The 24,497-nt window shown below is 41.9% G+C and overlaps 1 protein-coding gene across 5 annotated transcripts in view; it reads right to left on the bottom strand.

Moving 5' to 3' along the window:
• Nucleotides 1-24,497, bottom strand: part of STK32B (serine/threonine kinase 32B) — a 269,098-nt gene that overhangs the window by 78,596 nt on the left and 166,005 nt on the right. For all 5 annotated transcript variants that reach the window (XR_004423067.1, XR_004423066.1, XM_033106743.1 and 2 more), the window contains one exon: nt 6,452-6,625. Coding sequence is in view for 3 of the 5 variants with exons in the window: in XM_033106743.1 (XP_032962634.1) it covers nt 6,452-6,625 (174 nt within the window). In the remaining 2 variants the exon portion in view is untranslated. The remainder of the gene's footprint in view (nt 1-6,451; nt 6,626-24,497) is intronic.

The following is a 24,497-nucleotide window of genomic DNA, read 5'->3' as shown; positions in this document are numbered from 1 at the left end:
CTCCCAACAAACAAAAGCCCTGGACCAGATAGCTTTACAGGTGAATTTTACAAAACATTCAGAAAAGAATTATCACCTATTCTCCTCAAAATATTCCAAAAAATCCAGAAGTAGGGAAGGCTCCCAAACACTTTTTACGAGGCCACTATCAGCCTAATCCCCAAATCAGACCAAGACATTACAAAAAAAGAAAACTACAGATCAATATCCCTAATGAACATAGATGTAAAAATCCTCAACAAAATATTAGCAAACAGAATTCAGCAATGTCTTAAAAAGATCATACACCATGATCAAGCAGGATTTATTCCGGGTATGCAAGGTTGGTTCAACATCCACAAATCAATTAATGTGATACACCACATTAACAAAAAGAAAAAAAAATCATAGGATCGATAGATGCAGAAAAAGCATTTGACAAAATCCAGCAGACATTTATGATAAAAACTCTTAAGAAAGTGGGCCTAGAGGGACCATATCTCAATATAATAAAGGCTATATATGATAAACCCACAGCTAACATCATACTCAATATGGAAAAGCTAAAACCATTCCCCCTAATATCAGGAACCAGGTAAGACTGCCCACTTTCTCCACTTCTATTCAACATAGTTCTGAAAGTTCTAGCCACAGCAATCAGACAAGAAAAAGAAGTAAAATGCATCCAAATTGATAAGGAGAAAGTAAAATTGTCATTATATGCTGATGACATGATACTATATATAGAGAACCCTAAAGACTCCACCAAAAAACTATTAGAACTGATAAATGAATTTAGTAAAGTAGCAGGATACAAAATTAATATTCATAAATCAGTTGCATTTATATATACCAATAATAAAATATCAGAAGGAGAAATTAAGGAAACAGTCCCATTTATAATTGTTTCAAAGACTATAAAATACCCAGGAATAAATTTAACCAAAGAAGTAAAAGACCTCAGAAAATTATAAGACACTGAAGAGAGAAATTAAAGAAGATACAAATGGATGGAAACACATATCATGCTCATGTTTAGCAAGAAGTAGTATCGCTAAAATGTCCATACTGACTAAGGCAATATACAGATTCAATACAATTCCTATCAAATTACCAAGGACATTTTTCACAGAAATAGAACATATAATCCTAAAATTTATATGGAACCATAAAAGACCCGACAGCCTTGGCAATCTTGAGAAATAAGAACAAAGTGGGAGGTATCGTGATACCTGACATCAAATTACACTACAAGGCTACAGTAATCAAAACAGCATGGTAGTGCCATAAAAAGAGACACATAAATCAGTGGAACAGAATAGAAAGCCCAGAAATAAGCCCATGCCTATATGGTCGTTTAATCTATGACAAAGGAAGCAAGAACATACAGTGGGGGTAAAGACATCTATTTAATAAATGGTGTTGGAAAAACTGGACAGATACATGCAAAAAAATGAAAACTGGACTACCTTCTTATAACATATACAAGGATAAACTCAAAATGGATTAAAGACTTAAATGTAAGACCCCAAACCATAAAACTCATAGAATACATAGGCAGTAAACTCTCTGACATTGTTCTTAGTAATATTTTTTCTGATATATCTCCTCAGGAAAGGGAAACAAAAGAAAAAATAAAGAAATGGACTACATCAACCTAAAAAGGTTTTATACAACAAAGGAAACCACTAACAAAATGAAAAGAAAACCTACTGAATAGAAGATATTTGCCAATGTCTGATAAGGGGTTGATATCCAAAATTTATAAAGAACTCATACAGCTCAACACCAAAAAAAACAAACAACCCAATTAAAAAATTAGCAGAGGACCTGAATAGATATTTTTCCAAAGAGGACATACACCTTGCCAATAGACATATGAAAACATGCTCAACATCACTAATCATCAGAGAAATGCAAATCAAAACCACAATGAGGTATCATCTTACACCTGTCAGGATGGTTATAATCAATAAATCAACAAACAAGTGTTGGCAGGATGTGGAGAAAAGGGAACCCTTGTGTGCTGTTGGTGGGATGGCAAATTGGTACAGCGATCATGGAAAACAGTATGGAGGCTCTTCAAATAATTAAAAATAGAAGTACCTTATGACCCAGCAATTCCACTTCTAGGTATTTAGCTGAAGAAATCCAAAACACTAATTTGAAAAGATATATGCACCTCGATGCTCATTGCAGCATTATTTACAACAGCCAAGATATGGCAGCAACCCAAGTGCCCATCGATACACGACTAGATAAAGATGTGGTACATATATACAATGAAATATTACTCAGCCATATAAAGAATGAAATCTTACTATTTGTGACAATATAGAGAGACCTAGAGTATATCATGCCACATGAAATAAGTCAGAGAAAGACAAATATCATATGATCTCACTTATATGTTTAAAGAACAAAATAAGTGAACAAACAAAACAGAAACACACTCATAGATACAGAGAACAAACTGATAGTTGCCAGAGGGGAGAGGAGTTGGGGGACTGGGTGAAAAATGTGAAGGATGTAAGAAATACAAACTGGTACAGTGGTACTTTGGTTTTCGAATGTAATCCATTCCAGAAGACCGTTTGAGTTCTGAAATGTTCGAAAACAGCCGACAGCTAGGCCTCAGGATCTGGCACTCAGCGGAAGCCAGCGTGACACGTTCGACTTCCAAGGCGTGTTCGAAAACCGAAGCATTTACTTCCAGGTTTACGGTGTTCGTAAACTGAAATGTTCATCAACGGAGATGTTCGAAAACCGAGGTACTACTGTAGTTGCAAAATAGCCATGAGAATGTAAAGTACAGCATAGGGAATCTAGTCAATAATGTTGCAACAACTATGCATAGTGCCAGGTGGGGACTACACTAATCAGGGAGACCACTGCATAAATTATATAAATGACTAAGCACTATTCTGTACACCGGACACTAACATAATATTGAATATCAATGTAACTGAAAAAATAAATAATTTTAAAAAAGGTTTGCTGAACTGTAATGAAATGGTCCCAACCTCCGTGCTCCCATGTGACAGTTCCATTTTCTGCCTCGTCTATCCCTGGCTCTGCTCTGGGAAGCTGGCCTCTGTCTCACCAACGTCCACATGACTCAGTGTCTGGGGGAATTTAGGCAAATAGATCACCTACGGCACATGAGTGCAGGAACGGCTATGATCACTCATGAATGACACTTGTATAACTGATCGGTAAAGAACTGACTCCTTTCAATACCTTCAGAGAAGCCCAGCTGGCCCACACAGGCTACTCTGGCATGGGGGGATCCTTCCTGAACAAATATCGCACAGTGCTTCTAACTCAGATTCCAGAGCCAGAACACCTGTGTGCAAAGGCTAGTGAGCCACGACGTGACTGAACAAAGGGCCCCCCGGAAGGACGCTGTGCATTACATGGAACCTCCCTGTACTGCCACTTCTACTACCGTTCTTCCTCTTCCTCCTCTTCCTTGTCACTTTATTGTGTTTGCTATTATTTGTACCAAAAATTTACAGGCAGATAATTCAAAGAATCACATCACTGCAAGTTTTGTTCCACTATAGCAATGATCCCCACCACTGTCTCCCCCATTTACCCCTTTCCATCCATTGATCTCTTTCAGGTTATCATTTGGGTATTTACCTCCTTATCTCTAAGTGATAGGTGTAGATTACTCCCTGACTTTTCAATTTAAAGGCTCTATCTGTTGGCTTCCCACTGCAGAAGGTGAGTATTTAGCCGTCTTTCCTCCCACTAGCCCTCCCCCACGAGACAGGTTCATCCGTCCTGTTTGCCCATTTCCCCAGTACAATATTATTGTATTTTTGGTTAGATAAATTTTCAGGGTTTAGATGATTAAGTATGCTATGCAGAGAGGACTCAGATGATGTCCTGTACAATACTTTCATTCCTTGGAGTTACTGTCTTTTATTTATTGTGGAGTTTTCTTTCTGAAGTCATTTATTTCAACCTCAGATTCTTCACCAACTACATAAATCTCTCAAGGCAGCCTGAGGCATCAGTAATTCTATCAGCTCATTCGTTCTGAAGATGTCTCCCAGGGTCTTCCATCTACTCCAATCAGAACCACGGCCATGGGTCACACCTTGGGCACAGCTGACATCCTTGAACTCCCTTCACCATCATCCTACCCTGGAGATTTCCGATTCCTCTCTCCGCTGCTAGAGCTCCAGCTTTCTGTGTTCTATTTCTTTAGATTTGTTCCTTCATTTTAGTGGATTCCAACGTATTTCCTAATACCTACTTGAGAAAGGTGTGTGAGAGGTCCATTTATTGAGACTTTGAACTTGTGAAAACATACACTCTCATACTTGACTCATTAGCATGTCTCCACTGGCTTGTAGTGTTTAATAAATCCCGAACTATTCTGATCCCTCAGCCTGTGCGACCTGTTCCTCTGTGGAAGCTAATCGGATCTGGTCTGTTTCTCATGTGCATCTGTTTCTTGGCCTTGCACTGTATCCCTGGTATGCCCTTGAATCTGAAAACTCATGTGTTTCAGGTCCAAGAGATTTTCTTTAATTATTTCACAGATGATTTCTTCCCATTTTCTTTTCTCTTCCTCTCTTTCTGATGTTGAAATTACTGATCTGGTCCTCTAATTCTCTTATATTTTCTCTCATAGTTCTTAGTCATCTTTTTATTTTACTGTATAAGGGATGTCCTCAACTTTATCTTTCAACATACCTTTTGACTTTTTCACTTCTTCCATATTGTTAATTTATAAGAACTCTGATTTTGTTCTCTGAATTTTAAAGAAATATGGTATTTCTTGCTTTAAAATTGCAAAAATTCCTTTTCATCCCTCTGAAAATACGATCATAGTTATTTTGATATTTTCTCCTTGCAGGGTCTCTGTGTATTCCAAGCTTTTCTTCTTTTTCCATTTGATTGTTTGGTTCTCAGTGTTCATGTTAGATTTCCCTGGGTGTCTGATAATCCTTGATTATCACCAATCAAGTTGGGAGCTTATGTGAACAATTGGGCAATGTTGACTGTGACCCTCTAAGAGGTCACAGGGGACCTCTGATGTCACAGTGCTTTTCCTCTTGGCTCACTCACATTCCCACTTGGAATCACATGAGTTTCCTGCCTGGAGGATGAAGACCTGGAGATACGATACTCTGAGCCCAGGTGGAATGGGGTGAGGGTGTGTTATTTCAGCATCTGGTATATTTATGCTGGTTACACTTGCTATTTTCAGTCCAATATTCCAACCCATGTACACTTGATGTTCTTCAGTCATACACTCTTAACGTTACTCTCTTTAGGAAACAAACTTTTAGTCTTCAGCATCGGGAGAGGAAGGGGCAGCCATCCAGTTATTCAGAATGGGTAAACAGATCTGGGGTTCTCAGTACTTCTTAAAAAGCTTTCAAACAATTCACCTCATGCCCCACCCCCTTTCCTTAGATACTGGGTGCTGTCAATTTCTGAGCCTTTGGGAATTCTTTAGTGTCTATCAAATTTTGGTTCTTCCTTTCCAGTGACAACTTAAAGTTCCATTTCTAGTATCCTAAGGCATTTGCCACTCTACATCCTCTCCCCAGTTCTCCCCAGTGTTTTGCTATAGTGTCCTCTTTAGTTTTCCCCATCCTTGTGTATTTATCATTTTTCAAACATTCCTTACTGTCATTTTATTGGGGTTTTAGAGGACAGACATGTAGAAGTGTGTGTGTGGTTAATCTACCACCTTTACCCAGAAGTTCAAGTCCTTGCCTTTCTCAAGTCTTCCCAAATTGTGTAAGTCAGAAGAAGACGAGGGAGGCACAGGGCAAGACGGCGGGTGAACAAGCGTGGAGCCATCCATGCCAGCCCCCTCCTCTGTGCTCAGGGAAGAGACTTCATTAATGGGACCATGACTTTCCGAAGCCTCGAGCTGGCCTCCTGCCTCTGCAGTCCCACTCGTTTTGCTCACGGGGTGGGACATGGCGGGGCTGTGCACGGGCAGGGAGAAGCCGGGGTCCTGGGAGGCAGCAGAAACGCAGAGCTTACATCCAGAGTCCAGAGCCAGCATGGAAGGATCCCAGAGGAAGAAATCCTGCACAATGCACATTGCTGATTCCCAAGTACAGAAAGGAAGAGAGTAGAATCCCTCACAGTCCCAACTAACAGCACGTGACCTTTCTAACCTGAGGCTGGATGGACAGAACATTCCAGCCTCCCAAACACACACTGGAACGGAGAAGCAAAAGCCAACCACCAGCCAGGTCTCTGAGCAGTGGGGAACCAGGAGCGGTGGGTGCACAGCAGAGGGAGTGTCCCTCCAACGCAGGTAACGAGGAAATGCACAAGCAATAACACAGGTGTGCTGCTTTGCCCGATCTCAGGGCACTGACACCTGTGAGGAGAGTCAGTGAGAAAATACTCCCCCTCGTCTGCTGCAGACTGCTTCTGTCGCTCCCCACCCCCGCACCGTCCCCAGGCATCCCCCCAGCAGCCTGCTCACCTGTGGATGATGTGGCACCTCTGCAGGTATTCCAGCGCCAGGGCCAGCTCGCAGATGTACAGCTTCACAGCGCCCTCCGTGAAGTGGACGTTGTGCTGCAGGTGGTAGCGCAGGTCCCCTCCCAGCAGCAGGTCCACCACCATGAACATGTCCTCCTCGTCCTGGAAGGAGTACCTGGGGGCACAGAGGGACACAGCAGGTTAGGGACGGACAGGACGCCAACGTCCTCCAAACCCAGGCCCCCGTTGTACGGAAGTGCAAACCGAGAGTCAGAGAGAGGCACTGATGGCCTATCACAGTGCACTGTTGACTGGGCACGAGGGAGTCCCCAGGCTCTGGCAGACAAACGGCATTACCCCCACTGCTAGGTGCCAACACATTACTTTGTTTTTAGCAGCTGCTTGAATTCGATGTGTTCAGGACATGGAGTAGCTAGTCTCCAAAGATGCGCTCCCCCACCCCCACCCCGGCACAATTCCTCTGTTCCCTACACACCTGCCGCTCCCCCACGTGGAGCGGCAACCCTGGGATCCAGTGATGAGCTGCAACTCGAAAGCCAGGCCTTAGAACCGGCAGTTTCTATTTCCTGCCTCTTGGAACCCGGCCGAGCCCAAGCCCCAGGGAGAGGCCACAAGAAGGGAAATGAAGGCACCAGCTGAGCAACCAGTGACAGCCAGCACCAACTGGCGGCCCCGGGAATGAGCCACCTCAGGCCTCTGGATGTCCCACTGCAGCCCCCGCTGACGTCCTGTGGAGCGGAAGAACTGCCCAGCAGACCTCAGTCAACTCACCGCATGAGATAACAAATGGCTGGGTTTTAAGCCATTACGTGTTAGGGTGGATTTTCCCCCCCAAAGCAATAGAAAACGGGCCCAGTACTGAATTCATTTTTTTCAAAAAGGCATGTAGGCTTTTGAAGAACTGAAGAGTCAACATACAGAATGGCACTAAACAACTGTAAAGTAGAATCACATCATAAAATGGTGTCACATCCCGTATAGAATCCTGGAATCTCATGGGCATCGTGAGATGTCATCACAGAATGATGGAGTGCTGTCATGGGAGCTTAGACCTGAGTGTCAGAGTCTCAAATATTAGACCTGGGTCAGCGAGGCCATTCTCCTCATTCATTTGACAGAAGAGGAAACAGGCCATGAGGGAAGGAGGGACTCGGTGAGCCAGTGACCTGATGGGGACAAGAACCCAGCTCCCTGACTCTCCCCAGCGCTCCTACAAGGACACACTGCTGTAACGCACACACGTTTCCGTAAGCTGGGCCTTCAACCCTGCGGAGGGAACCTGATGCTTGATTCGGTCACAGGCGAGGTGACAGAGCCACGTGCTCACAGGATGGGGAATTCCAGGGCTGGGACAACCTTAAATGCCACCTAGTCCCATCAGCCTCATATTGCAGAGGTTGGGATCCAGAGACGTCACATTTCTTATCCATCTTGCCCGTTGTTCACACCTGTTCAGAGCCAAGGCATGGAGGGTGGGAGATGTATTGTGCTGGTCAACGATGAATTTACCCGATGTTTACAGAGCCGCCCCTCTGCCAGGCATTGGGCCGTGGGCTGGGCACTGCGACAAAGAACCTGTCCTCACTCTGGAAGAGCACAGTCCCCCAGAAGAGAAGGGCTAAGTCAACAGTGCTGGCCCTGCAGGGGGACCGGGGCTCTAGGAGTCTCTGTGGGGTGCAGCGGGGTGTGAGGAGGGAGGAAGTCAGCTGGGCAGCAGGTGGGGTGGCTGGGGAGGTCTCCGCAGATGAGGGGTCCACTGGGTCTGGAGGGACTGACTCAGACAGAGGGACAGCGTGGACCCTCTGGTACCGGGAGTCGAGGCTGCTGCGGGGTCTTGGAGACAGTGCCGCCCACCACCCTCCCGTTTCCAGCATCGTAGTCACTTCTGAGCAAAGGGTGGTGAAGGAACAGCTTCTTCACCTCAGGGCCGGTGGAGTGGCTGCCAGCTCAGGAAGGGCCGAGGTGGCTGAGGGCCATGTGCAGGGCACCAGCTGGACTTTACATCTGTTTCAGGACAAGTAGGAGCCCAGACTGGCACGTGATCGCTGCTTCATTCGCTGCATAACAGGGCCAGCAGGACGGTCAACGATGAGGTTAAAAAATGAAGCTTTCGCGGGGCACCCCCAGGGGAGGCTCACAGGCCAGGGGCCCTGCAGTTTTCCAGACATAAGACATACTTGTTTCTGGTTGGCCCATCCGGTTATCGGATCTGGGCCCACGTGAGACGAACAGAAAACCACATAAGAAGCTCTTGACACTTGAGCCCGGAGCACTTAAGCACTCTTGTGGTGGTTAGTCTTTTCTCTTCCATGCAAATCGCAGAGTAACTGTTATCTGCTTTATTGAGAAACCCTGCTTTGACTTTTGTTGAGATTATACTGAATTTACAAATTAAAGAGAATGAACATTTTTACAATGTTGAACCTTTCCACAAATAGGAAATATCTAGGTATTCTGGTCTTCTTTGATGTTTGTCAATAACATTCTATAATTTTCTACCAAAAGGTCTGGCATATATACATTTTATTCTGATGTTTTTAATAGTTTTTATTGCTGTTGTGAGCATAATCTTTTAAAATGAGGTTTACTAACTAGCCACTGGGTAATTCTGCAGGGTAAAAGTGCCTTCCAGAATTGCGTATTTATCTTGAATCTAGAAACTTGGCTGATCTAGTCATTAGTTCTTATACCTTTCCTACTGACGCTCTGGATTTGCTTATTCTATGAAGGTGACTGTATCGTCTACAAAAAAAACAAACAAAAATCCTGCCGTGATTCTATTCTTCCAATCCTTATGCCTCGTTTCTTTTTGTTTATTTCACTATCCAAAGCCTCCAGTAAAACGTCGATTACAAGAGGTGGTGGTGCACATTTTCATCTTGTTCTGGATTTTAGGAATGTGTTTTGCCATTAAACAAATTGTTCACTGCAGACATTTGACGGATGTCATTTATCCAGTTAAGAAAGTTGTTTTCTACACTGCTAAGAATTTTTATTGACAGTGTATGTACAGAGTTGTTTTTCTTTCTTTTTTTTAAACATTAACTAGTCTTTGCATCTCTAGACTAAACCCTACCTGAAATATAAACACATACATATATATATGTATATGTGTATGTATGTGTATGTACATATATATATGAATGCATTTATATATTTTCAATGGGACTTACGTTGCCAACATTTCATTTAGGACGTCTGCATCTAATGTCTCACGTGACACTAGCCCGTATTTTGCTATCCACCACGACCCTATTGCTGACCCAGTTTTGGTACATGGCGATGCTGGCCTTGTAGGAGGAAGTGTTTTTTGTCTCTGTTCAAGAATTGTTTACGAGAGGGATCTTTTGCTCGTAGAAATTCTGGTCTCATATGCCCTCAGTTCCCTACTCCTGATTCATCTGAGATCCCCCTCCTCACTTAAGGTGCTCCTGCAAAAGCTGATGACTCCTGCCCTCCCTCTCAACAAAAAGATGGGCAACTAAGGACCGGGGCTTGGCTGTGTACGTGTCGCCTCTGGCCGCTGGTGTTGGTTCATCAGGATACCATGGGATCCGTGTGTGCATGCTGGGAGAGAATCCTCCTCCTCTAGGTTTGCTAGGCTACAAGCTGAGAGTAAGAGGCTGTCGGGATCCTGTTGCCCAAAACAGGGATAAGACCCATGTGTTGAGTGAAGCTAAGAGAGAAGAAGGAAGACTGAGAGCAAAATACAGGCCCTGCTGCAGGGACTGGCTCCAGCCTGGGCAGAAGGGAGGTCCATCCCTGAGCTTCATATTTACGTGGGCAATGACTGTGCTTTTGACTTAAGTTACTGTCACTTGGAACTGAAAGAGGCACCTGATACATCTCCCCATGTTTGCTAATGGAGAGAAGGGTTTAGATGCGCAACAAGAAATGGCAGGAATCAGCTGTAATTTGCCTCCTACAGATGCTCGATTTGTATTCTAACAGCTGGTGGACGATTGAAACATTACATTAATAATCAGTGTATTCTGTACCCTCAATTGACAGCTAAGTTGTCAAAGGGTATCTCATTCATCATTCCATCAGAACTCTTTGGAGGAGCAACATGAATTTTCACGAGAGAAACTTGCGGACCGGAATGAATTCTAAAGAGAAAATCCAAATACAAAGGGGACGATAATTTGAGCAATAACTCAGGGTATGGCTCTTTCCTGCTGCAGATCTATTTTTTTTTTCTTTTTTCTTTTTGCCCTGGGCTATGGACTCTACATTCCCAAAGACACTCAGTGTTATTATCGGAGAACAGAGAATGACCTTTCATTTATCTCTCTGAAGGTCTGCGCTATTCCACAGCTTTGTGCCCTGTCCCTTCTGTTTCATTTTGGACTGGAATTATAATTATGTTCTCATGCTGCACATTGTCATGGAAATGATAGAGTCACAAATGAGAAACCTACGTCCCATCGCAGTAACGCTGACCTGTGGAGAAGTCTGGGTAACGAGGCTCACCTTGCAAGGTCAAAGAAGGTCAGGAGCTCAGAAGGCACCAAACTTGGCCTGGACAGTGAAAGAGACCAGCACGGAGAACCCAATGTCTGTTTGGTTGTTAAGAAATTTATTAATTTCCTACTTTGTTCTAAGAAGCATTACAAGTGATTTGTGAAATATATTTAACAGGAGAAAATTAAAAATAAGTAAGCTGTAGATCAGGTCAATGAATACAAAAGGAACTCAAGAAAATGGAAGCAGGCAAAAATACCCGAATTCACACCCAAAGATCTTGCACGTATGCCTGAAACAGCCATGAATGGGTCGCTAACCTTCCCAGTTACCAGGGCAAAGTCAGAAACGTAATCAGCCTCATCATTTAGGGTCAATGGAAGAAAATCAATAATTTAGAGGACAAAAGGATTATTCCTGGTAGGAAGCCGGAGGGATAGCTCTCAGTGACGGTCATAAAGATAGCATTCTGTACTGTGCTCATTCTGTACTGTGCTCACCAATGATGACTTACATGAAATAGCTCTAAACTGAGGGACAAGTTTAACGGGCATTTGTTGTTGTTGTTGTTTTTTTTGTATGATGAGCCCCCAGGTAGCCTGAAGGCATCCAAGTTCAATGCCGTAAAAACAGTGCTACACGGGGCAAACGCAAAGTGGTCTGGACATCATGCTCACGGATGAGCAGAATGCAAGAATAAAGTCAGGACAATGCCGTTAGTAGATGTTCTCACACACGTGACTCAAGCACACACAGCGAATGCTCAGGAGGTTTCCACCATGTTCCAATTCTGTGCCAGAAGCTGGCATGTAGCGGGAGAAGTTGCCCTACATATTCACCTGAGTGTGGCATCATCAGAAGGGGGCTGGAGTGTGATGCCACGCGCCGTGACTAGTCCCCTGGATGATCACTGCGGCAGATACGTCTTCCGCCCTGGGCCATAGACCCTACATCCCCAAGGAGACTCAGTGTATCATGCTGGCCACTAATTTCACTCACAGTGTTCCCTGTTCCCACCTCTCTACTCTCGTCCGTCATCCCCGTCTCAGTTTAGAGCAGCAGTTCCCAACCAGGGGCAACTTTGCTGCTCTGGGGACATTTGACAATGTCTGGGGACATTTTTGGTTGTCACAACTGGGAGGTGCTACTGGCACCTAGTGAGTAGAAGCCATGGAGCCAGGGATGCTAAACATCCCACAATGCACAGGATGGCCCCCACCACAAAGAATTCCCTGACCCCAAATGTCACAGTGCTAACGGTGAGAAACCCTGGTTCAGAGCGACACTCCCTCCTTTGAAGTCTTCCCTAAGCCTGGAAGACTGAGCTCTCTTTCCCTTTTTTTTTTTAATTAAAGTTTATTGGGGTGACAACTGTTAGTAAAGTTACATAGATTTCAGGTGTACAATTCTGTATCACATCATCTATAAATCCCATTGTGTGCTCACCACCCGGAGTCAATTCTCCCTCCATCACCATATATTTGATCCCCCTTACCCTCATCTCCCACCCCCCACCCCCCTTACCCTCTGGTAACCACTAAACTATTGTCTGTGTCTATGAGTTTTTGTTTCTCATTTGTTTGTCTTGTTCTTTTGTTGATTTTGGTTTATACACCACATATCAGTGAAATCGTATGGTTCTCTGCTTTTTCTGTCTGACTTATTTCACTTAACATTATACTCTCAAGATCCATCCATGTTGTCACAAATGTTCCTATATCATCTTTTCTTACTGCCGAATAGTATTCCATTGTGTATATATACCACAACTTCTTTATCCATTCATCTTTAGAAGGACATTTTGGTTGTTTCCATGTCTTGGCCACCGTAAACAAAGCTGCAATGAACATTGGAGCACACGTGTCTTTATGGGTAAATGTTTTCAGATTTTTTGGGTAGATACCCAGGAGAGGGATTGCTGGGTCATAGGGTAATTCTATTCGTAATTTTCTGAGGAACCTCCACACTGCCTTCCATAGCGGCTGCACCAGTCTGCATTCCCACCAACAGTGTATGAGGTTCCTTTTTCTCCACAGTCTCTCCAACACTTGTTACTATCTGAGCTCTCTTTTCGTTCCTTGGGCCTTATAATAAAACTAGCTGACACTGACATGGTGCCCACTACATGCCAGGCTCTGTTCTATGTACTCTGTGTACGTCAGCGCTTCACGTTCCCAACAACCCTTTGAGGTAGGTATGATGATGATCTGCCTTTAGCAGAACTGGACACTGAGACGCTGACGTTAAGTACTTGATTTCCCAGGTGACACAGCCAGGAAATGGCAGCGCTGGCAGCTGACCCAAGACAGCCTAGCTCCAAAATCTACAACCCCAGCCTGAGGCTCTGGCAGCTCTTTCCCCAGGTCGCTGGGCCCCGCTCTCTCCTGGCTCTTCTCCCCACCAACAAGGGAACCCCGCTTGTTCCCGGCTCGTCTAGCATCACACCCTGCATTTAGTACCCTGCCAGGGGCATCATTCACACTCAAGAATGAATTGGTCCCAACCACCCCAAGGACCCACATTCTGTATGACATGTTAGCCTGTCAACTGTGCCCACCACAGAAGGCTTGGCGGGCGGGTGGGTAGCACAGAAAGAAACACGGGAGTGGGAGGTTGGTGGGGAAGGAAAACTGTGTTGGTTTTCGTCTGCTCCCAGCAGCCTCCTTTTCCTCTGGCCTCTTGGCACAGACACTAAGGCCTCCCATTAGTCTGACGGTGACTCCTGGCCTCTCTCCACAGGTCTCCCACTCCCTTCAGGGAGCAGAGCTCACCTGTCTGATGAGCAATATGGGAAGGAGCTGCCTGTGCTCAGCCCAGCCCCTCTGGGTTCCCTCCCTGCTCCCGGATCTGCCCACACGGTGCTGGCACTCCAGTCTGCTGTCCGCCATGGCCCAGGGCTTGGCTGGTGGAGCAGGGACTTGCAGGTGCCCCCCCATATCCTTGGGATGATTCCATTTCACAGCTGTTGTGTTAGCAAGCTCCTATAGGTGCAGATCTAAAGCCAAGTTTTCAATCGATCAGGAACAAAGCTTATACTTTCACCTCCATCCTGTCTCTCAATTGGTTCCAAATTAAGGTAGGACAGGGGGGTGTTGTTCATAGACACCCCCATCATCCCTCACACTTATCCCATTTAACTGTGGGAGGTGTGTTTATCACCGTCAATTTTCTAGTGGGGGAAACTGAGGCCAAGAGAGGGTGACTTGCCCATGGTCACTCGGTCAGATTCCTTCCTCAATAGCAAGTCATGACCTCTGTCCCCCTCCTCGAGAGACCTATCACTCAAGGCCAGCCATGTTAACCATGCATGAAAACACACATGAGCACATATGGAAGAGCTGGTGTGGACAGTGGGACAAAAACCCGAGTTAGCACACCTCGCCCCGCTCCCCTCTTCCTCTCATCTTGCCCAGGGCCTGGCCCCAGGAGACCTTCAACCAACCGTGTGTCATTAATGGTGGGGGAGACACAGAAAGGAAAAGGAAGCTTCTGCAGGAACTCCTAAACCGTTCTCAGTCCTCCAGCAGTACTATGCAGCTCAACTATTTGAAACAGGTGCCTTTCTCCATTTATTTTTCCTGAAGCAAAAGGAGCCAAGTGCCCTGAGAGACGACTCCATGGGGTGGTCACTCTGGAGGCCCAGGAGCCAGTACATTCATGTCCTGTGTCCTTATTGAGTGGCACCCGCAAGACAAGGAGCCACGCGTCTCCTCAGACCATGTCCCGCCCAATTAGATCTCCGAGGGGGAGCAGACAGAGAGGAGGGCTGGCCCACTGCGCTCCCTCCCAGCAATTTTCAGAGTTAACATCCAACAACAGAAAAGCTAAAAATACCCTCCCAGGAAGCAGAAATCCAATAATGGGATGCTGGGCCTTCTATCTGCTCATAATGTACAGATAAAACGGAGCTTCTCAAACGTGAATTGTGTTTGGTGCATGTGAGTCTTTAGAACATTCACAATATAAGCTCTTTTTTTTCCTTTCGTTCTTTTCTTTTTAATTTGACTTGAGCCACAAGAGTCCTCAGGCCCCTCGAACGCCACGCCCCTCACCGCTACCCACACCAGGCCAATTTCTGTCCCTGTCTCCTTCCCAGGAAGTCAAATGTTGCTGCTTAGCTTCCACTTGCCTCCTGCAGACCACAGGACAGCAAGGGGAGACCCTCAAATGCCAAGGCAGTTTGGGGCAGGAGAAGCTGTGGACGATGCAAACGTAAGCTGCAAGTTCGTCTCCCTCCGTCCCCCCACCCTACCTGTTACACAGCAGGGCTTTGCAGACCGTGAGGCACCATCTATTGTGTAAATGTAGAATATTGTTCCTGTGGTCTAATGATTTAATTTAATTTATATCCTGCATGCTTCTAAAGGTTTTGCAGGTCTGACAAAGGAAGTCTGCTAGAAGAGATAGAGAGTAAAAATGTGGACTAAGAGAGAGGCAAATGTACTGCTCACCTGGACAAATCGAGCATGGAAGGGTAGCTCTGACCTCCTTTCCATGCAAAGCAAGCAAAGGACACTGCGGACTGGACAACCAGTAAACACTTGATAGAGATCTCCGGGAAACCATCTGAGCAAGGAATTTCATTTTCAGGAGACTTTCAATTATGAGTGCAACTTATTTAACAGTTATAGGACTATTTAATTTTTTTTTTCTTGGTTGAGTTTTGGTAGTTTGTGGGGTTGGAGCAATTGCTCCATTTCTTCTAAGTTGTCAAACTTAGGAGTACTAAATTGTTCATAGTATTCCCTTTTTATCTTTTAGTGGCTGCAGGATCTGTGGTGATAGCCTCTGTTTCATTCCCAATATTTATGATTTGTATCTTCTCTTATATTTGTCAGTCTTGAGAGGCTTACCAATCTTTAAAAAAACTTTCTGAATAACCAGCTTTACTGTTCCATTAATTATTGTCTATTGTTTTCCTATTTTCAATTTCATTTATTCTACTCTTTATTATTTCCTTCTTTCTGCTTCCTTTCGGTTTATTTTGCTCTTCACTTTTTAGTTTTTGGAGATCAAAACTAGATTATTAAATTGAGATTTTCCCTCTTTTCTAATGCAAGCATTTAGTGCTATAAATTTCCCTCTCATCACTGTTTTAGCTGCACCCCACAAATTTTGAAATGTTGTATTTTCATATTCACTCACTTATATGAATCTCCTACTGAGTCTTAACACAGTTGTTTTTACTTATTTCTGGTTAAAATTAATGCTGCAATGGGGCTCTCCATACAGTGTCCTCATGCTCACATGCATAAAATAATGTATTAAACAAATATTCATTGAGAATCAACTGTCAGACACTGGTCTAGGTGCTTTGGACACATACTCGTAATTAAACAGCAGAAATCAGAAATCATGTTCCTATCTCTGTGGGATTTACTTAAAGTGAATGAAGATGCAGCTGGCACACAGGGCGGCATGTAGAAAAACTTCCGACATGCTGGTTATAAGAATGACTGACTAAATGAATAAAGCTAAATGGTAAACATACTGAATGGTTAACATGTACCACATCCTCACTCCTACAACCCTTAAAATGACACCAGAAGAATACATCGTTATTCTTATTTTACTAAGGAGCAAATTGAAGCACCCAAAACGTTTGGCTGCTTAAAGTCATACACTTGACTTATTTTGTAAAAGGGGGAGGGACATTTTAACTGGTGCCAAATAGGCAGCGTGGAGGTTCCTCAAAAAATTAAGAATAGAATTACCGTATGACCCAGCAATCCCTCTCCTGGGTATCTACCCAAAAAATCTGAAAACATTTATCCATAAAGGTATGTGTGCTCCAATGTTCACTGCATCTTTGTTTACGGTGGCCAAGACATGGAAACAACCAAAATGTCCTTCGATAGATGAATGGATAAAGAAGTTGTAATATATATACACAATGTAATACTATTCGGCAGTAAGAAAAGATGATATAAGAATATTTGCGACAACATGGATGGATCTTGAGAGTATAATGCTAAGCAAAATAAGTCAAACAGAAAAAGTAGAGAACCATATGATTTCACTGATATGTGGTATATAAACCAAAAACAACAAAAGAACAAGACAAATAAATGAAGAAACAAAACTCGTACACACAGACAACAGTTTAGCGGTTACCAGAAGGGAAGGGGGGAAGGGGGGTGGGAGATGAGAGTAAGGGGGATCAAATATATGGTGATGGAAGGAGAACTGACTCTGGTTGGTGAACACACAATGGGATTTATAGATCATGTAATACAGAATTGTACACCTGAAATCTACGTAATTTTACTAACAATTGTCACCCTATAAACTTCAATTAAAAAAAAGAAATATCGAAATAAAAAGTTACCAAAACACACACACACACACACACACACACACAAAGAAATTGTTTTAATTTAAAATGTTAATTGTTATCCTCAGGGCAACCTATAAGAAAATAACTTAAAAAAATGGAAGAAAAAATAAAAACCCAAAGAAAAACAAGGGAATTAAAAGAGTATGCTAGAAAATATTTGTATTACACAATGGATTAAACAATCCAATTAAAGGGCAGAGATTGACAGAATGATGTTTTAAAAACCTACATGAACCAACTATATGGTATTTACAGGAGATACACTTCAGATTTGAAGAAATAAATATGCTTAAAATGAAAGGATAGGAAAATATCAAGAATGCAAACCTTCTTAATATTAGACGATACTGATAGCAGACAAAATAGACTTCAAGATATTATAAAAATCAAATGTATTTCTATATACTAGTAATAAACAACTTGAAAATAATGTTAGGAAAACAAGTCTGTTTAAAATAGCCTACAATGATTAAAATACTCAGAAGTACATTTAACAAAATAAATTGAAGTCTTTTACATTGAAAACTGCAAAACATCATTGAAAGAAATTAAACAAGACATAAATAAATGGAAATGTTCATGGCTCAAAATACTAAACATTAAGAGGACAATACTCCTCAAGTTCATCTGCAAAGCCAATGCAATACCTATCAAAATGCCAGCTGCAATTTTTGCAGAAATTGCAAGCTTATACTAAAATTCAGATGGGAATGCGAGAAATACATAATAACCAAAACAATCTTTAAAAAGTAGTGAAAGTGAAGGGATACACTCTTCGAATTTCAAAGGTAATACAAAGCTGTAATAACCACGACATAAGGATAGATCAATGGAATAGCACTGAGAGTCCAGAAATAAACCCTTACGTTTACGATCAATGGATTTTGACAAGAGTGCTAAGACAATAAGGAAAAGAATAGTCTTTTCAATAAATGATACTAGAACAACTAAATATTCACATGGGAAAGATGAAGCTGAACTCTTATCTGCCACCATACACAAAATTAATTCAAAACAAATCATAGACATAAATGGAAAGCTAAAACTTTAAAACTATTTGAAAAAAGACATGGGTGTAGATCTTCACGAACTGATCACTGGATATGGCAATGATTTCTTGGATATGACACCAAAGCACAAGTAACAAAAAAAAAAAAGAGATAAACTAGATGTTATCAAAATTAAAAAACTTTTGCACTTTAAAGCACACTATCAAAAAAGTGAAAAGACAATCCACACAATAGAAATCATTTGCAAATTATATTATCTCACAAGGGACATTTATTCAGACTAAAGAACTCTTAAGAGTTCAACTATGAAAAGACAACCTAATTTAAAAATGGGCAAAAGATCTGAACAGACATTTCTCCAAAGAGATATACAAATGGCCAATAAGTATAAGCAATGATGTTTAGCGTGATTAGCCATTTGGGACATTTAAATCAAAATCACAGTAAGATACTATTTCACAGCCATTAGGATGGCTTAAAAGCTGGATACTAGCACACGTTGAGCAGGATTTGGAGAACCGTCACTGCGAAAAACAGTTTGGCGGTTCCTCAAAACGTTAAAGAGTCACCATCTGATCCAGCATTTCAACTCCTAAATACATACCCAAGAGAACTGGAAACATTTGTCCACACACACACTTGTACACAAATGTTCCTAGCAGAAGTATCCACAATGGGCAAAAAGTTGAAACAACCCAAATGTCCTCAACAGATGAGCATACAAACAACATACAATACTTGTATGTTACACAATGGAAGACTATTCAGCCATAACAAGGATTAAAGTACTGATACCTGCTACACCATGGGTGAACCTGGAAAGCCCTGTGCCAAACGAAAGAAATTAGTCACAAATGGCCCAGACTGCATGATTTCATTCTTATGGACTAGGTAAGCCCATAGAGACAAAAGGTACCTGAGTGGTTTCTGGGGGAGGGGAACAGGGCGTAAGGAGTGATGCCTAGTGGGTATGGGATTTCTTTTCGGGGTGATGACAGTGTCTAAAATTAGATAGCAGTGGTGGCTGTACAGCTCTGTGGACATACCAAGCTACTGGTGGTGCCTTTAAAAAGGGTGAATTTTATGGCATGTGAATTTATATCTCAATGAAACTGTTACTACAAAAAGCAATATATACAACAATATTTAGTATGCTACCATTTGTGTAAAAAGTGGAAGAACAACTTGTAAAGAGGGAGAAATGATATATGTACTATTTCTATGTCTGGAATTACATTCACAAGTGGCCACTGTCATCTGGGCAGGATCACTAGATGGCCTGGTTTCAGGACTAGAAGAAGGGTTTTCCCCATAGACTCTTTTGCACCTTTTGAATTATGAACCACATGACTGTACCTGTTCAAAGGTAAATAAAAACTGAATTAAATTCATCCATTTAAACTGAAAGAAAAGTGGGCAAGGGACTTGAACAGAAGAATCAAGTACAAATGGTTAACAAATAAAAAAGTGTTTGGACTCATTTAACATCAGAAAAATGCAAGTTCAAATGAATAGGCGCTATCTCATTATACCCAACAAAACAATAAAAATAAGAACAACTAACAATATTAAGAGTTGCTGAAGGTGTGGATCAACCCTGACTCGCACACACTATTGATCAGAGTGTAGACTGGTCAAACGCTTTGGAAAACTATTTGGCAGCATCTATCTAACCAAGCAAAGCATACATATGCCCAGTGATCCAGCAATTCCACTCCTTTGTACCCAACAGAAAGGTGCACCTATGTTTACCAAAATATGTGCACAAAGGCGTTCATATCAAGATTACTTGTAAAAGCCAACAATGGAAGTGGTCCCATTTTTATCCCAACAGATTAAAAGTCTATTAACAGAAGACTGCATAAATAAAAGGTAGTGTATATATTCAATGGAACTAACGCTACAAGCAACAAAACGGAAGGAGCTCACAGATATCTTACTAAGTGAAAGAGGCAAGAAAGAAATAAGTACACAATTTCATTTACAGAAAATTCAGAAACAAGCAAAAATAATCTTTGACATTAAAAGTTCCCCAGATGGTTGCCTTTGAGGAAGGGGGTAATAACTAGAAGGAGCTAAGACGACTCTGGGGGTTGGTGATCTAAGTTGAGGATACGTGGTGTTTCACATGCGAAAATCAGTACGGACACGATTTGTACATATCTCTATAGATCTCATATGTCAATAAAATTTATATTAAATTCTCTGCTGCCCCGCATCTTATAAATCACTTCATGATGTTTTTTAAACTTTTATTAGCATTTATTTGATGCTGAATTTACTCCTGGGCCACACGTTTTTGTTTCTTCAGTTTCTTCTGGGAGATCTTTTTCTTCTGTGCAGCCTCCTCTTCTGGTTTAGGAACAATCTGCTTTTTCCCAGTGAGGACCATCTCAGTGCGGCAGGGGGAGCTCACCTATGCGCTAACCTGCCTGCGAGAGCTGTAAGTTCTGCGCTGCATCTTGGGAGCTTTGTTTACCTGGCTATGCTCAGTGACCAGAGAACCTAAATCTAAACTCGTGTTCAGTATTCCTCTCTGCATTTTTTAAGCATGTGCAGCAAAAATTCTGCATTCTTTTTGGGCAACCAATCCCGCATCCAGCCCCACTGTTTAGCCTGGGCACATGTCCTAACTCCACCATGGTAACGACGGAATGGCACGCACTGCTTCTGTGACATCGTTTCGATACTTGGTGGCTTTTCGGATATACATACCTTTGATGGACCGGGCAGTTTCACGGGTGTTCTTAAAGTGAACACGAAGATTTGAACTTCACAATTTACATGATTTTGTGGGGTTCTCTGGGTCAAGCGAATAGCAAACCATTTTCAGAGGTCACCTCAGGCCGCTTACAGGAAAAGCAGCTTGATGTTATTAATCATTCTAGTTTTGCTGCCAATCCGTTGGATGTGAAATAGTTCTCGATGTAATTTTAATTTGCATTTCTTAGCTGATGAGTGCATCAGTGTGCTCAGGCTACCACAACAAAGTACCAGAGACTAAGCAGCTTACACAACAGAAATGTATTTTCTCCCAGTTCTGGAGACTGGAAGTCTGAGATCAAGGTATTAGCAGAGTTGGTTTCCTAGGAGGCCTCTCTCCTTGGTGTGAAGATGGCCATCTTCTCCGTGTTTGTCTGTGCCCAAGTTTGTTCTTCTCATAAGGACACCTATCCAACAGGATCAGGGCCTTCCTTGTGACCTAATTTAACCTTAATTCCTTCTTGAAGACCCCAACTCCAAACAGTCCCATTCTGAGGTACAGGAGGCTAGGACATCAACATATGAATTTTGAGGGGACACAAGGAAGCCCATAACAATGAGTGGTATCGGTTCACAGATTCCTGTGCCATCTGGGTCTTGTCCCCGGTGCATGGCTTGTCCTTATTTATTGCCCACTTATCTATAGAGCTGTCTGACCTTTTCTCAGTTATTTCTGGAAGGTACTACATATTGAAGATTAATCTTCTGACTTGTGTGTATGCTGAAAATACCTTCTCCCATCCAGTGCTCTGACTCTTCACTTTGTTTCCTGCAGGGTTCTACTTCTGTGCATTAGCTTGAAATTGTTAATTGTGTCTTACTTACTGTCACTTTGATCTATCCACTAATGAGAGAGGAGCTTAAAGTCTCTTACCAAATATTTGATTTGTTATTTTTCCTTGTAACTCCAGCAATTTTTGTTTCATATATTGCAGTTTTATATCAAGAGCCTACAAGTTCAGAAATGTAAATTTGTCTTCTAATCATTTTGTAGTTTTTCTCATTATTCTGAAAACTGCTTTTTGCTGTGAGGTCAATTTATATATATATATATATATATAGGTTTATCTATTTACGTCCCATTACACCCAGTTTTTCATCATCTTCATGTTTTCAATTATGACTCTTGTAAACAGGCTATACATAGATTTTTTAAGTGTCCAAACTGAGAGTTTAGGTATTCTTTAGTGACTTCAGCATGCTTATACATATGTGGTGGCCAATGTACTTTGAAATATTGTTATCTTTTTGTATACTGCTTTCTATCTACCATGATTTCTTTGTATTTTTCCCTTCATATCCGCCATCAATTTGATTGGTTACATTTCTCTAGTTCCCTTTTGGCTATTTATCGTATTTCTAAACTTCTTTTTAGTACTTACATTTAAATTTCAGCATCCATACCTTACTTAGGCATTGAATTAAAAAATATCTCTACTTTCCTTTTTAAAAACACACAAGGACCTTTGAATAGTCTTACTATGATCACTCTTCCTCTAAATTCTTTCTATTATTGCTACTTAGCCTTTTATAAACCTAGTTTTTAGAATTAAATTTCATTTTATTTTAGTCTTATTTTTAGGTTTTCTCTTTTTTTAATTTATTGGGGTGACAATGGTTAGTAAAATTGCATAGGTTTCAAGTGTACATTTCTATAATACATCATCTATATATCACATTGTGTGCTCACCACCCAGAGTCTTATTCAATTTTTTGTCACTTAAAAAGATTTCAAACAACCATATATATATATAAAATATCATGTACCTGTGATTGGTATGTAAGAATTAAGCAAAGTTTGTAGCCACTACCCAACTTAAGGAACAGAATCTGATTCTGGGAAGATGGTTGAGTAGGAAGCACCAGGAGACTGTCTCCCCACCTACAAAACAACTGCACTGGTAGAATCTTTCTGATGTGACCATTGTGGAACTCTGGAGTCCGTAGAAGGCTTGCAACTTCCAGTGGAAGGCTTGGATGGTGCACTGCAGTTAATTTTGATCCATTTTAGCTGTTAACACAGTAGCAACTACCCATCCCCTTAGTCATATCCATCCCCCACCCTCAGCTTCAAGGAACTGAGCTGTGCACGTGTTCTCGGAGCAGCTCGTACACAGCTTGTAGGAGCTGGGGTGGGAAAAAGAATTCTGTCCTCCAAACATTGGGGGTCTTTGCTTTTGATCACAAAGGTGCATATAAGGAGCTGGATGCCCATTGTTACAATTCCCCGAATTTCTGCAAGTCCCTCTCCCTCCAGCTGAAGTGACTTCCAGGGAATTTAAAGGGCTGATGCTCCTGTGTTCTCCCTCCTTTATTTTTCTGTTTCCCTCTTTTGGGAGCCAGACATTAAAGGCTAAGACATTTAAAACCACATATATATGAGACAGTCACCCACATACACAGGGAAAGGCACAGGCTCAGAAAAAAAACCTGAGACAACCTTAAGTTAGTACCTCAGGCTGACTCATCCTTGGCACATAGACAGCCTATTACAAAAACAAACACACAGAACCCAGCAAATCCCAAGGAAGGGGAAGAATCCCATTCCAGAGTTACCAGATTATTAGATTCAAATGTCCAGTTTTTAAACAAAAAATCACAAGGCATAAAAAGAAATAGTGAAGTATGACCCATTCAAAGGAAAAAAAAAAAAACCAACAGAAACTGTCCCTGTGAAAAGATATGATGGCAGATCTACTAGACAAGACTTTAAAACAATGGTCTTAAAGATGCTCAAAGAACTAAAGGAAGATGTGGGGAAAGTACAGAAAATTATATATGAAAAAGTGGAAATATAAATAAAGAGATAGAAAACTTAAAAAGAACCAAAAGGTAATTCTGGAGCTGAAAGTACAATAACTAAAATGAAAAATTTACTAGAGAGATTCAAAAGCAGATACGAGCAAGCAGAAGAAAGATTCAGCAAGCTTGAAGATAGCGCAATGGAGATTATTGACTTAGAGAAACAGAAAGAAAAAAGATTAAAGAAAAACAAACAGAGCATAAAGGATCTGTGGGACACCACAGAGTGAACCAACAATATGTTGGAGTCCCAAAGAGAGAGAAAGAAGCAGAAAGAATATCTGGAGATATAATGGCTGGAAACTCCCCAAATTTGGTGAAACACATGAATATAAAAATTGAAGAAGTTCAATCAACTCCAATAGGATGAACTCAAAGAGACCAACACTGAGACAAATTACAATCAAACTATTGAAAGCCAGAGACAAAGCAAGAATCTTGAAAGCAGCCAGAAAGAAGTGACTTGTCATATACAAAAGATCCTCAATAAGACTATCAGCAAATGTATCATCAGAAACTTTGGAGGCCAGGAGTCAGACGGATGATATACTCAAAGCACTCAAAGAAAAAAAAATCTGTCAACTAAATATCCTCTATGAGCAAAACAGTCAAAAGTAAGGGAGAAAATAAGACTTCCCAAATAAACATCA

Source organism: Rhinolophus ferrumequinum, chromosome 5 (assembly GCF_004115265.2).
Source record: "Rhinolophus ferrumequinum isolate MPI-CBG mRhiFer1 chromosome 5, mRhiFer1_v1.p, whole genome shotgun sequence".
Taxonomy (NCBI): Eukaryota; Metazoa; Chordata; class Mammalia; order Chiroptera; family Rhinolophidae; genus Rhinolophus; species Rhinolophus ferrumequinum.
This window is presented reverse-complemented; position numbering and strand designations above follow the sequence as displayed.